The 14,556-nt window shown below is 52.3% G+C and overlaps 1 protein-coding gene across 1 annotated transcript in view; it reads right to left on the reverse strand.

Annotated features, from left to right (window-relative positions):
• COL23A1 (collagen type XXIII alpha 1 chain) overlaps positions 1-14,556 on the reverse strand; it is a 365,892-nt gene that overhangs the window by 29,936 nt on the left and 321,400 nt on the right. The window contains exon 5 of the mRNA XM_065873754.1: positions 13,792-13,818. Coding sequence (XP_065729826.1) covers positions 13,792-13,818 — 27 coding nt within the window. The remainder of the gene's footprint in view (positions 1-13,791; positions 13,819-14,556) is intronic.

The raw sequence follows: 14,556 nt of genomic DNA on the forward strand, positions 1-14,556 counted from the left end.
CCATGCCCCTTGCCTCGCTCAGGGACCTGAGCAGCCCAGAGCCTCGGTTTCCTCAGCCGTAAAATGGAGGTCTTGTCCTTCTCTCAAATGACAAGTTCAACGTGGGTCCCAGGTTAGTCTCCTTTGTCTCCTCTTTCAGACCAACCCAAGTCATGAGACCCTACAGGGAAGTGGACACAGACGTAGAGTCTGCACTGGCTCTCGGGTGGGCAGTGCTGGGGAGGGATCTTTGTGTGGCCTTCCTAGTGGCTGGCAAGGGGACGCCAGGCTGTGCCACTGCTGTCATCTCTTACCTTCATGGGTTTGCTCCCTCCCTCTGTCACTCTATTGGTTATTTCCTAAGCAGGGTTCCATGGAGCCATCTTCTGAGAAATATTAACTACTACGGCAAAAGAGGGGAGGTTTCTTGGGGAAGTAAGTATGGGCCATGGAGTATGCCGACTCCATCACTGGAGCTTCTCAATGTTCATCAGGGAACAAAGCCTCGGAGGAACCCTGAGGCAAAGAAGTTGTGTCAACCATTTCCTCTGTACAGGGCTGGCTGGTTCTGTTCCCCCCTCCTCAGCTATGGCAAGAGTATCTGTTGAACTGAAGTAAATCAGTACACTGGTTGTGTTTAGACGGAGACAGGAGTAAATGCTCAGACTGGCCGGAGCTGGGTGACTATCTTGTTTTCTGGTTGTAATTAATGCTGACAGCTCCCCTTGGGGAATGGAGCCCTCCAATGCACCAGAACAGGGCCCCTGGATGAGGGGGCTTACCAGGATTATCAGTCCAGGGCCCAGTAATTATGGCCCAGATGTTGACAATTCATCAAATTACAAGGCTGTTGGGGCCTGGGGTCCCAGCCTGGGGCGTGCACATTCCTGTGCAAAGGCTGTCTCATTAGGGCTGTCCAGTGGGCAAGGGGGTGGGTGGGAAGCCCCCTTGGGCAGGTCAGCACCATGTGGTTCTGATTTCTCAGGCCAGGCTGTTTGCACACACATGGGCCACAGCAAGACTGTCCGGGCTTAGCAATTTCCCAGACTTGAATTCCACTGTAGGGTAAGGGAAGAAAGGACCCCCAATTTTTACGCCCAGCCTGGCTGCAGCTCGTGCCTTGGTGGTGGCACAGGGTTCCTCCTGGGGATCCCCTTCCTGGGATCTGGGGCCCTCTGTAGAGTGGGCTCTGCAGTCACCTACTGCATCTAACTCATAGCAAGCTGTGAGGGCTTTAGCTTGGTGGGGACCCAGGAGCCTGCCGAGGTCAGAGCCCTGCCCTTCACTTGCTCCTTGGCCTGCCCATGCTGCCCCCTTCCACTCCTCGTCTGTACAGGAGAGGGCAGGGCTGGCCTGGAGCCAGGTTTGGTTTGGTCCATGCACTTAAAAAAAAAAAAGCAAAACTAACCAAATTAGTTGCACCATTTAAAAATTGTGACGTTTCACATAAACATCTGGAGTATGGACTTTCCTTGAAAAGTTGAAGATCTTGCACCCTGGGTCCACGTGCTTGGCAATACCTGCTGGGTCAAGTGTTCCTTTAGCTGGGTACTGCCCCAGGGCTACAGGCTCCACCCCACCCTAGTGCCTCACACCTGGCCTGCTATCCTGCTGAGGTGACCTGCCAGCTCTGTAGGGGCATCTGGGTTTGTAACCCTTGGCCTAGAAAATCTCTAGGTCCCTTTAGGTTTATGATTCTGTGAGGCCAGAAAGCCAGTTGGCTTCTATTTTGCAGAGAGGGCATGCTCAGTGAATACCTTGCATATGCACTGGAAGCAATTACACGTATGTCCGTTATACATCGTGGCTAGAAGAGATGGTGCTATGCCTTTGAATTGATCCCAAACTACCTGCTTAAATTACACATTTGCCTGTACATGATTACCCTGTTAGGTATCATGAAAAATTGTTCCAGGGTGGGGTGAAGGGTAGTGACGGACCTGACTCCCATTGGGTGTGGGAGGATGGAAGCTGGATCAGTGAATGGAGCTTGTCTGCTGAGAGCTGCCTCTATCCTGGTATCTCCAGCTCAGGCACGTGGGGCTGGTCTGATGGAAGGCAATGGAAATAGCAGACAGGCTGAGGCGCCCATTTTGGTGGCAGCCTCTGCTAGGGCGAAGATCTAGCAGGATGGATCAGAAGGGTGACGGTCCCATTGTGGCTGGAACTACATGATGGAGGCAGTCTAAAGGGGAGTGGCCTGCCTAGGACAGCCCAGCTCAGGCGGTGGGACTGAGACACAGCATTATCAAGACACCAGAGGACAGAGTGACTGAGAGAACTCATAACAGACACAGAGGCGACAGGGGGTGCTCTGCAGGGACCCCTGATGCCCCAGGCCACACTCCTGATCTGCCCTTTTGCCCTGAGCCTTAGTCTGTGGGTCCACTCGCCTGCTTCCTCCCATCCTCACTCATGTTTGAATTTCCAGCCTCTCTGAAACCCTGGGCTTTGGGGTAGGCCCTCTTTGGTTTCCATGGATGACACAATTGTCACCCACTGTTCATGGATTGGTTGGAATCCTTAAGAATCCAAAGATTTTGTATAAAACTTGTATTTCTAGCTTCTCTCTTTTTTTTAAAAATAAACTTATGTCTTCCTTCCTCCCTCCCTCCTTCCCTCCCTCCCTCCCTCCCTTCCTCCTTCCTTCCTTCCTTCCAGGCTGCGTTGGGTCTTTGTTGCTGCACGCGGGCTTTCTCTAGTTGCGGCGAGCAGGGGCTACTCTTTGTTGCAGTGCGCAGGCTTCTCATTGCAGTGGCTCCTCTCGTGGAGCACGGGCTCTAGGTGCACGGGTTTCAGTAGTTGTGGCACGTGGGCTCAGTCGTTGTGGCTCGCGGGCTCTAGAGCACAGGCTCAGTAAGTTGTGGCGCATGGGCTTAGTTGCTCCGTGGCATGTGGGATCTTCCCAGACCAGGGATAGAACCTGTGTCCCCTGCCTTGGCAGGCAGATTCTTAACCACTGCACCACCAGGGAAGTCCCTCCAGCTTCTCTTGATATGTTAGGAGATGTGGTAATGATCGACCTGCTTGGGCTGAGCTGCAGCACCCCCTTTAGATGGGGCATGTATCCCCCCAGTTCATCCCAAGCCCAACTTTTCCTTACACTCTCCTGCACCCAGCCAGTTTCCCCTATTTCTTCACCTGGCTGGCCCCTGGAATGTATCAATGAGTTTGTGAGCCTGCAATTCTAGCTCTGAACCATCTCTCCAAACCACGTCCACATCCAGTCCCCCACTCACCCTTGCCTAGGACTTGGCCTCTCTTCTGGACCAGTCTCCACCAGCCTCCCTGCCTCCTATCCCCACATGCCCATCCTTCCTACACAGCGAAGGAGCGGGGGTCATTCTGATTGTTTTGTTTTTACCCGGCAGACCTTGGAGTGGACTGCTTAACTTCCCTGGAGCCTGTTTCCTCCTCTGGAGAGTGGGTGTGGTGTGGATGGAATGGTTTCCTATAGATGACAGTGCCCAGCCTGGAGCTTGGCACACAAAAGTGTTGAATGAGTGTGACTGTAATGTGCTGGGCCAGTTTTGGGGTAAGAATCCAGGAAAAGGGGTGGAACTAAAAGACATACACATTTGCCTTCTCATCTGGATGTCACTGACCCTGAGCACAGCCCTGTTAGGCAGGTGCCATTATTACCTCCATTCCACAGATGAAGAAACTGAAGCTTGGGGAGGCCAGGCATGGCCATCTTGGCCTGGGACATAAGCCTAAATCTCCTGCCTAAACCCCGCACGCTTCCCACCTCACCATCCCTCTCTGGCTTCGTCAGCACCTAATACAGCCTCACCCCCACCCTCAGGGCAGAGTCGCAGTGCCCCTTGGCCTGACATTCAAGGACTCCTCCTCTGCCTCCATGGTCCTCCTTCCAGACTCACGTGTAACCTCTGAGAAGTCTTCCTCAACTCCCCCTCATCCCACATAGTTCCTCCGTTACTGACCCTCTGCTCTGTCTTCCCAATGCCTCCCCTCCCCACTGTGACTGTCCCTGAGGCTCCAGTGCCCACTAGAGGCCTGGCTCTGAGGGATGTCTGTGAATCTTTGAAGTGCCCCCTTCCCCGGCTGGGCTCGTGCCATCCTGTCCCACTGAGTTTGGGTCTAAGTAGCCCAAAAGGGAGGACCAATTAGTGGAAGAACCCGCTCTTGTACAGAAGATGACCCACTGGGGCCAACCTCTCCCTAGATGTCCCTCCTGAAAGGTGGGTATGCAGCCCTGGCTTGTATACCTCCAATGACGGGGAACTCACTGCTTCCTGGGCAGACTGATAGGTTTGCAAAGTTTTTGTTTAAGCCTGGACCTTCCCAGGTTGGATGCTACTGCAAGTTCCCTCCACCTTGTGGTCCCTTAGGGAAGCAACCACTTGCTCAATGAAGCTGGGTGCTCCATGGCTGCTGGCCCCTGACCCCACTCTCCTGTTCCCTCCCAGCCTGGCCTGTCTTGGGTGTACCCTCTCTCTGGACATTCCCCCAAAGCTTCCATTTGTCAGCCCCTACTTGGCCTTCCGACCTCGGCTCACACCTCCCTTCCTGGGAGTCGGTACCCCGACTCCCACCAGGCCAGGCCCAGGTCAAATACACTCGCAGCAACCTGTTGTTCCTTCCTGGCCCTGAATTTTGATTCTCTCTCCCGCTCAATCACAGCCTCCACGGGGGGAGGGACTCTAGATGTATTTCTCACTAATTGTATCCCAAATGCCAAACAAAGTGCCTCATACATAGTGAGAACACAGTAAATATTTATTGAGTGAACCAGCTGTCAAGGGAACTCTTCTATGAATGAATGTCCAGTTTCCTACTGATGCCTGTGCCTGGCCTGGAAGCACCAGAGGGCACTCTTGACCTGTTGACGGCTGTCATAGGCACCCACTGACTCCTGCCCCCTGGGCCACGTCCTGGGAGCTGGGCACTGGGGACACTCAAGGGCTCCCCCTGCTGGGGTCAGTGATCATCACGGTGGCAAGAACTGTCACTGAACCCAGCCTGTATGTCCAGTGTTAGGGCTCTCATGGAGTCAATTACCTGGCTCCCCCAATGGCTGAAGAGGGGTTAGGGACATGCCTGAGATCACACGGTCTGCGGAGCCCCAAAGCCCACTCTCTCTTCACTGCATGGGCAGGACAGGGGGCCAATCCCTGATTTCAGGAGGAGCTGGGTGGACCAGCTTCATACCCCAAATAACTGCTTTCTCTCAAATCTATTTACTTGGAAGACCTGAGCTTATCCCAGTGGCTTAGTGCAGGTCTGTGAACATGTTCTTCCTGTGGGGGGTTGGTGAGGGTGCTTTGCTGCCTGGGGGAAGTGGGAAGAGGGGCCAGCAAAGATGTTGTCACAGTCACGCCTGCAAAGGGCAGGACCAACTTCTGCTGGCCCTCCATGGCCTGTCCCTGCTGATAGCAATCCCAGAGCTGGATGTGGGAAGATGGTACCTCCCTCGGAGCTTTGTATCTGGGGCTGGGGGCTCCCGGGCCACTGCCAGGACGATGCAAAAGGCTGCCGAGGGTAAGCAGGGCATCTGGGAACCGGGGGCAGGAGCAGCAGCTCAGCCCTCTGGTCCTTTGGTTGCCCCACATGTGACACTTGAGGGACATGGGATAAAGCATGGGCCCAAGGCAAGGAGCCTGGGTGAAGGAGCACCTGTCCTGGGCTTTCGAGGGACCCTGGGGAGGAGGGAGGAAAGGCCAGCACGGTGGCCCTTTCCCTGGGGCCTGGCTGTGTCTCCCCAAGGTTCCAATCTGGGGGCCATTAGTGGGGATTGGAAAATCTGCTTTCATCCCTTCCCTGCTCCACCCAGAATATGGGGAGATGGGGAGAAGCACTGCAAGGCTCAGATGAAAATGAGATGTAGGAGGTTGAAATCTAAAAACAGATGAATTTGGGATATTACAGATGAATCATTTAACTAATTATATTATTATAATCAAAGCTGTTTTTGAACTATGAGAGTGCAAAAAAGCATATGAGTGTGTGGTGCCCTGTGGTCCTTTTTTGTTCACTTGATTAACTCCAAACAGTCTGAGTTATTCATTGCAAAATTGGTCCCAGGCAGAGGCCCTGTCTCATATCCCACATTTCTGCTCAGAGCTTATGCTGTCCCCCGGGGCCTAGGCTGTCGATGCCCCCATGACTGATTCTGGAGACGACGTGCAGCTCTGCCTGGCCCCCGCCCCGCCCCAGATAGGTGGTGCTTGGGGAACTGGGTGCTGCCAAGCATGAGGAGTTCTGGCTCTGGTCCCTCACCTGTCAGAGCCAGCCTGCAACTCCTGCCAGCCCTCATTTCTCCAGTCTGCCCCTTTTACTCCATCCTTACTGGGACATTCTTATTTCAGTGCCTGATATTATTGTAGCTGCCTTCTACCTGGACCCCCTTCCTCCAGTCTCTGCCCTGTAGCCAGGGAGGCCTTTCCAATATACACTTCTGCCCACACCCCTCTGGGTGGGTGGGGGCCCCTCACTCAGCATCATCTTCCCGCCTTTCCCTGCCCTCCCTCAGAGTCACTGTCCACTGGCACATGGGACCACATCTCACCCCCTGCCGTTTACATTGTGCTGGTGCTGCATGGAATGCCTCCTACCTTGTCTTCATGCCAAACTCCTACTCATCCCTCAAGACATGCCCCAACTGTCCCTCTTCTATGAAGCCTCCCCTTGTCCCAGGCAGAGTTAGCTCCTCCTTCCTCTGTGGGGTCCGAGGCCCTGTCTGGATGCATTACAGCCTTACCCACTGTGCCATAAATGTCTCTGTGTGGGAAGGTCTAGGGAGTCTTCAGGGGGAAGCCAGCCCCCATGTGCTTGTCACTGTGAGATCTGGAAAAGTGGCATGGCCACTCTAAGCTTCAGTTTTTCAGTCCACAAAATGGGCACAAATCATCATGTCCAGGGATATGATGTACTTTGAAACTGTGAAAAGCTGCACAGATCCAATCCCTAATGCTTTCATCCAGGCCAAGCCTCACACTGCAAATGTGGACAGAAGGGCTAAGTGACTGCCTACCAGCAGTGGTGGAAAGGGACTTGATCATGGCTGTGGTCTCTTTGCTTCACTCAGCTGCTCCTGGCCAGGGAAACGGAATTGGACATTTCACCACGAGGGGGACCCGAATTTCTAATAATCGCCATGATACAGACACATGGATGAGGAATAGGAAAGAAGGTGGAATGAAGAAATTTTCTTCTTCATTTAAGTTAGAACTGGTTTTCTGTTTCTGTTTGTTTGTTTGTTTTTTTAATGGAAAGCAGGAAAGGGTCTTAACAATTTGATAATGGGGGTGGAATGGGGAGAGAGCTCCAGGGCCCGATAAAAATAGGGATGAGGAAGAGAAACAGAAAATTCACCCCAAATAATCTGTTTCTCTGGGTGGTGAGAAGAGAAAGACCCTTCTGCCAATGCACAGACAGTCTGAGCCCTGGTCTGCTGCCACAACCTGCTTACTGATAGGGTGGCTGGTGTGATGGAGAGTCTTCAGGCTGCGTGCTAATCCAGGCTTTGCCATGCAGGTGGGCCTTGTCTCTTGGCCAAGTCCTATCAGTGTCTGAGCCTAGCTTCCTCCTCTGTCCAGCAGGGCCGAGACCATCAATCTCCCAGGGTGGGAATGCGGGCAATCATGCCCCCAGCAAGCACTTGGTCTGTGCACTTGTTCCCAGGCCCGTTGGAAAGGCTTCTGGGGGATGAGAGTGGACAGTCCCTTTTTCTAGCTCCCTTGGGAGGAGAGAGACTCCCCACCCTTGTCAAGGCAGCTGTCTCTGTGGACAGGTAGTTTCTGTAAACACAGAGCCAAGTTTCCTTGGCCTCCTGCCTGGGTCAGCCTCTCACCGTGGCCTTTAAGATTCTATCCCACACAGCCTTGGAGACCTCTCTAACTTCCCCTTCTACCATTTCCTGGCACTTGCTTGCTCACTCGAGCCACATTGGCCTCGCATGTACCCTGGACACACGATGCTTGTTCCTACCTCATGACCTGTGCACTTGCTTCTTCCTCTGCCAGAAGCATTTCTCAACCCCCCTCAAAGATTGCTACATCTTTTCATCATTTAAGTCTCACCTCAAATGTCATCTTCCCCAAGAGACTTCTGATTATTTAATCCAAATTATACCCACCCATCCACCCAGTCAGCCCTCTCATCATGTCCCCTGCTTTATTCTCTAGCACATTTTACTGCTTGAAGCTATCTTGTTGGCTTATTACTTGTTTGTTTCTCTCTTCCTCACTACAGGGAGGGGCCTTGTCACTCCTGTTTGGTGCTAGTCCAAAGACCCAGAAAAGCACCTGGCACAGAGACAATGACCGATAGTGTTTCTGAAGTGGGCATGCTCCCCCATTCCAGGGCCTCTGTACCACTGGCCCTCACTGGGTTTCATCATTTCTATGTACCTCACAACCTAATACTCTCCTCATACATTCAAATACACAAATCTTAAGCCCTGGAAGATTTACCAAATACACATTTTTCAAAAATGTTTGAATTGTATTCTGAAGGTGTAAAACAAACGCGAAAGTCACTAAAGCTCAATGCTGAGTCAAAAAAGTCCAAATACCAAAAAAGAGGAAATGTGAGGATTTCGATGTTGTAAATAGGAGATGATGAGACTTTTTCTGTGCCAAAGTCAAGATGTAGGCAATACTGAGCCTTGCGTGACAGACAGGTCTTTTCATCCTAGACAGAAGCCACATTTTGGAGTGGAAAAAAAGAGTTTGTGAGAAGAAACCTCTAGGAAGGTCACAGTGACCCCAAGTTGTCCCTCCCTCTCTATCCCATGGTAAATTGGCTGTTGGTCCCCCTCCCCCATAGCTCCCCAAAGGCTGCAACTGGGTCTGATTCTTTTTGTGCTACCCTAGTACACAACACACCTTCTGTATTTGTTGAACAGAGCCGAGCCCGTTATTTATGAGATGGCAAAATCACTTTATCAACATAAATGCTGATTACTACCCCCTAATGTAAGAATACTGGGCCCAGGGCTCCTCTGCAGGTCCCACCTTGGACTGACAATGTTCTGAGTTCAAAATTCTCCCGTGTGTGGCTGATTGCATGATATCTGCTGTCCCTGGATCAACTGGAATCTGAAAGCTCTCAAATGCTGGTGATCTCTTTAAATTCTATACCTGCAATTCCAAGTTCTACCACCAGATGGCAGTGAGAATTACACAATATTTATCAACACTAGTTTAATCTCTGAGACCGTGCTTCTAATGAAAATACACCCTAAATTAAAACAAGATACATACGCATATCCATAACTTTTAAACTTATGTTGTCATAGATTTAAAAGTATAATACCCATGATTGGCCAGGGCTTGGGGCAACATGCAGCATTCATGTGCTGTTGGTGTGAATGTAAATTAGCACAGCTTCCGGGGGGGCAATTTGGCAGTACACATCAAAAGCCTTAAACATGTGCAAACCCTTTGGGCCAGCAATTCAACTTCTAGACATTTATTCAAAGGAGATAATCATTGGGCTTCCCTGGTGACGCAGTGGTTGAGAGTCCGCCTGCCGATGCAGGGGACACAGGTTCGTGCCCCGGTCTGGGAAGACCCCACATGCCGCGGAGCGGCTGGGCCCGTGAGCCATGGCCGCTGAGCCTGTGCGTCCTGAGCCTGTGCTCTGCAACAGGAGAGGCCACAACAGTGAGAGGCCCGTGTACCACAAAAAAAACGACCAAAAAACAAAAAAAAACAAACAAAGGAGATAATCATGGAAATAAGCCTAGATTAATTCCCACGACGTTGACTACAAGGGTGAAAGATGGTCAATATAAATAATATAACTTGGAGACTGGTTAAATCAATTATATATGTGATAAAATGCTATGCAGCGGGCTTCCCTGGTGGTGCAGTGGTTAAGAGTCCACGTGCCAATGCAGGGGACACGGGTTCGTGCCCCGGTCCGGGAAGATCCCACATGCCGCGGAGCGGCTGGGCCCATGAGCCATGTCCGCTGAGCCTGTGCGTCTGCAGCCTGTGCTCCGCAACGGGAGAGGCCACAACAGTGAGAGGCCCGCATACCGCCAAAAAAAAAAAAAAATGCTATGCAGCTATTACTTTCTATAAGAATTCTTAATGATGTGGAAAAATCTCATGCTATATTAAGTGGAAAAAAATAGGCCACAAAAACGTATGTCCACTGTAATCCCATTTTTAGAATAATAACTATAAAAACAAATTTGTACACAAAAAGTATGGGAAGAACAAATGCCAAAATATTGAGAGGACTTATCTGTGGGTGGTAGGATTATGGACGATTGCTTTTTCCTTTTTTGTGCTTTTCTCTATTTTGGGAAGGTTTTATTAAAAAACATGCTTCTTTTGTCATCAGCAGAGAGCTATTCATGAACCCTTGGCAGCAGAAAAGGACAGGCTGGCCTCTGTACAGGGAGGCTGTGGACAAGGTGACCGAGGCCCTTTTCAGTCCACAGCCTGCCCCACAGACATGCTTAGCTCCTATGGCCCTGTCCCCCTACAGCCCCTATCGGGTCCATATATGGACCTGGTTTCAGCTGGTCTCCTTACGGGGTGGGGGGGCCACACTGGATTAATCCAGAACATGAGGCCGGCACAGTCTCTACCACAAGCATCGTGCTTGACTCTTTTCTTGTTCTTACTTCCCTTTAGGAAGTGACATGTTTTTAGCACAAAGGAAAAACAAAACAAAAAACTCCCTGAAGCTGGTCTTGAAGTTTAGTTCAAGAAAAAGAAAGGAGCCCCCAAAACTTTTTCTAAAACTGACTGTTCAAAGCCATTTTCCTTTCCAAATGCTGCCAATGTGTGTTGGTGGATCAGAATGATTTCCTAAGCCTGTCTTTCCTTCCCTCGAGGTTCTGTGGGGTGAGGAAAGATAGAGGTATTATCAAGGGGCTGCCACCTGCCATGCTGCACTTGGGCTCCGCGTGTGTTCCCCCCTTTAAGTCTCCAACTCTGTAGGTGTGATCTCCCCAGGTTCTAAGAGGCCAAGTACCCAAGACCGCACAGCTGAGCCAGGACGGGACTGGGGTCAGACAGAATCAAAGTCCGTGAATACTCAGTACACGAGGTGCCTCTCAGGTGGCCAGGCCCCTCGTGCTGCAGGGGTTGCCCTAACCCTGGGATGAGCACATGGACCCGTCTGTCAGCAGAGCTTGGGCTGGGAGCCAGGCCCTCCACAGGCTGAGAGAGCTGAATTTCAGCTTAAAACACATGGGCGCCCCGAGCCCACAGAATTCCCTCCCAACCTCTGCCTGCCCACATGGGCCTGCTTCCCTCCTTTGGGGAAAGCCAGGGGGAGTGTCACTTCCACCCTGTATCCCTCTACCGAAGGGACAGCCTGTGCGGCCTGAGGGAACAAGGGTGCTCGGAGGCACACAGCTGGGTGAGTCGGCTGGCTCCTGGCACTGGAGGCACAAACACCTTGAACTCAGCAGCAGGCAAGGCCAGCCCAGTCAGGGAAGATGCCCAGATCTGTGTGGAAGTGGAGTTGCATGCAAACTGGGGTGGGCGACCTCAGGAAAAGGGGCAACCCAGCCCTGGGGTAATTGTGGGTATGATACCAGCTTCTCCTCACCCCTCACCGGGCCCAACCTTCTCAGGGCTGCCAAGTGATGAGAAGCTTAAGGGGCCAAGGGCGTGGGCTGCCAGCGCTGTCTGCAAACGGGCAGTGGGGAAGGCTTGCTGGGCCCTAACCTGCTCCCTTCCCAGAAAGCTCCCAACTTCATACCAGGTGGACACACTGCATGCACATCCCTCCCTTGGCCTCCCCACCCCAAATTCACAGAGCCCTGTCTCTGACCCAGGCTCAGTGCCAAAAACCTCATACACTAAACACCAGGCTTAATTCCCTGACAGCCCTGTAATGGCCTTAGTCACCTGACCACCATTTGCTGTGACTTCACTTTACCTAAATCCCAGCTCTCTTCTTCACATGGAAGGAAACAGATTTTAGGGCTGCTGAGGGTCTTGCCCCCAGCTTCACAGCTTGTGAGGGGATTCAATTCCCAGCTGCCTAACTCTGAAGGAGGACTCCTACTCATCACCCACAGAGCCTGCTGGCCACCCCCCAGCCTGCTGCGTCCTGGGAGGAAGGGCAGGGATGGTGGCAGAGGGGAAGAAGCTCTGTGGGAGGTAGACTGGACCCCTGGCATCTGGTCTGGAGTCCCCTGACCCTCGCCCGAGGAAAATGATTCCCACAATCAGCCAGCAGCCTCTCCGATGCTCACAGCCTGCGTCATGTGTGCTCAGAGGAGACAACAATGCGCAAGAGGGAAGAAATCCACTCACCCAGACACCACCCACTCCCCTTTGGACACGGGCACCTACAATCAAGAGTAACCCTGGAGTATAAAAGGTAACTAGGTAATCCCAGGAGTGGTTCTGTCAGGATGTTTCCAATGCTCCTGAGCTAGTGAAGCGAGCAGGCCCAGGACACGAGGCTGAAATGTTCCAGCAAAAGCCTGTGGTTCCCCAAGACTCTAGCTGCCATGTCTAGGAATGTGGGCCAATCAGGAAAGGCTGCTGGGAGGTGGCGGTGCCCTGATCCCCTGTGTGCTCCTGTGGGGTGAAGGTGGATCATGGCCGGCTTCGCATTTCGTTCTTACCCTACACAGAGCAGGATGTTTCTGGTCTGAGGGGCTGGGCTGCTTGCTGCTGGGGGGAGCTGCCCTGGCTGCCTGGGTGGGTGGAGCACAGACCACTCGAGACATGAGGTAAATGCCCCCCAAAGTTTCCACCAAGAATTGTAGGCTGGGTTTGTGACCCATTTTGTGTAGCCATCACTTCCTCAGTCTTAATTAATCCCAACTCCAGTGCTGTTAGGGAGGCCTTGCATGACCCCATTTCACAGAACAGGAAACTAAAGCTCAGAGAACGCCAGAGCCTTCCCCAAGGTCACCCAGCTAGGAGGCAGCAGGGTTGGAATCCATGCCCAGGTCTCCCTGATGCTCAGGGCTGGACGGCCCTCCACAGCCTTCTGGGAAGGTGGCTCCTGCAAGACTGGGGACACCCACCCCCTGACCCCGCCCTCCACTGCCAGCCAATCCTGACTCTGGACAGAGCTGGCCACTAGAGCGTCCTCTGAATCCATCAACATTTCCCTCCCTGAATCCTCCTGGCCTGCGGCACAGAACAAATCTCCCAACAGCATGGTCCTGCCATGCTCTCCTTCACCAGGCTTACCCTCTGCTCTTTCTTTATCAGGACTTCTGCATGCTGCTATCATGGGCCTTAATCTCCGTGCAGGACTGGACAGTGGCACAGCCATATTTCACCTTGCTTCTGTCGTGGTGCTCACTCAGCCCAGGCTGGGAAATCCATTCCAAGCATAAGCTAACTTTTAGGTTTAATTGTAAAAGATCTGAGAAGTAACGACACCAAAAAGGCCAAACTGGAACTAACCAGTCTCTCGTTCTCGAGTGGTGACAGGACGTGGTGGGCTGGGACAGGGAGTCTTCTGTCCACTGGAAAGAGTCTGGCAGCCATGCCCACAGGTGGGCACTCACTCCACAGCCAAGGGCTGGACCCTGGGCTCAGGGCTGACACACTGGCCAGGAAGAGCAGTGTTGGGTGGACTCAGCACGCCAATGAGACTCTTTCTTGGAGGCTATTTGATTTGTCTGCAAGGCAGCTAGAGCTGCAGACAGTTCCCTCCAGGCCAGGGCCCTGCAGATCTGCACATCCTGCATCTTCACAGAGCTAACGCTACTCCCTCCACAGAGAGACCACAGCCACTGAGGAGCAGAGGAGGAGGAGGAGAGGAGTGCAGACAGGTAAATAAAGGCACAGAGGAAGAATACTGGCTTGAGAGTAAAGGGCAAAGAGAGCAAAAAAATATATGGCAAATTACCGGGTAGCCATCTCGTCCTGATTGCCCCTGTGGTAATTAATACGTCATTAATAATTAGACTTTCGGCAGAAAACCATATGGCAACACTTAGAACTCAGTCAGGGCCCCATATCCCCCCAATATCTGCAGGGTTTGCAGCAGAGGCTGCTGGCTGGTAACTGACTCTTTCAAGCTGGGGGATGCAAGGCTCCAGTGGGTTTGGGGGATGGCGCACCCATTCCTCACCTCATAGGGCCAGGCTGGAGGGGCCCCCAGGGCACATACCACATGTGTCCTCCCCACGTCAGCCAAGGCACATGGCAAGGACCTTGTGGGATTGTGGGCTTCTGGAGGGTGGCATCACAGTTACCATGGAAAATGCTCCTTAAATGGGGCCTGATCTGGGGCCTAGTGAGCAGGATATGGGTTTCCTGTCTGTTGCCACTGGGATGGGGTGACCTGAGGAAGACAGCCTTGGAAACCAGAGATATGGGGGCACCTTTACTGCTACTGGATGCTTCTCTGACCCCATGTGCTCGGAGCAGTGGCTGTCCCGCCAGTGTCCCATACATTGGTATCCATCTCAGGTTGCAGCTTGAGAATTCTGCATTTGTTTAATCCACTTAGTCGTTTTAACAGCCAAGTTTAAAAAAAAAAACACAAAAAACCAAATTTTCTCCATAGCCCTCTGCATTACACACTTCGGCAAGTTCACGCAGGCTAGCCTCCATGTGACAGTCAGGAATGACCCAACTGTGAAAAACTGCTCGTAGCCCATAGATCTAG

Source organism: Phocoena phocoena, chromosome 3 (genome assembly GCF_963924675.1).
Source record: "Phocoena phocoena chromosome 3, mPhoPho1.1, whole genome shotgun sequence".
Classification (NCBI taxonomy): Eukaryota; Metazoa; Chordata; class Mammalia; order Artiodactyla; family Phocoenidae; genus Phocoena; species Phocoena phocoena.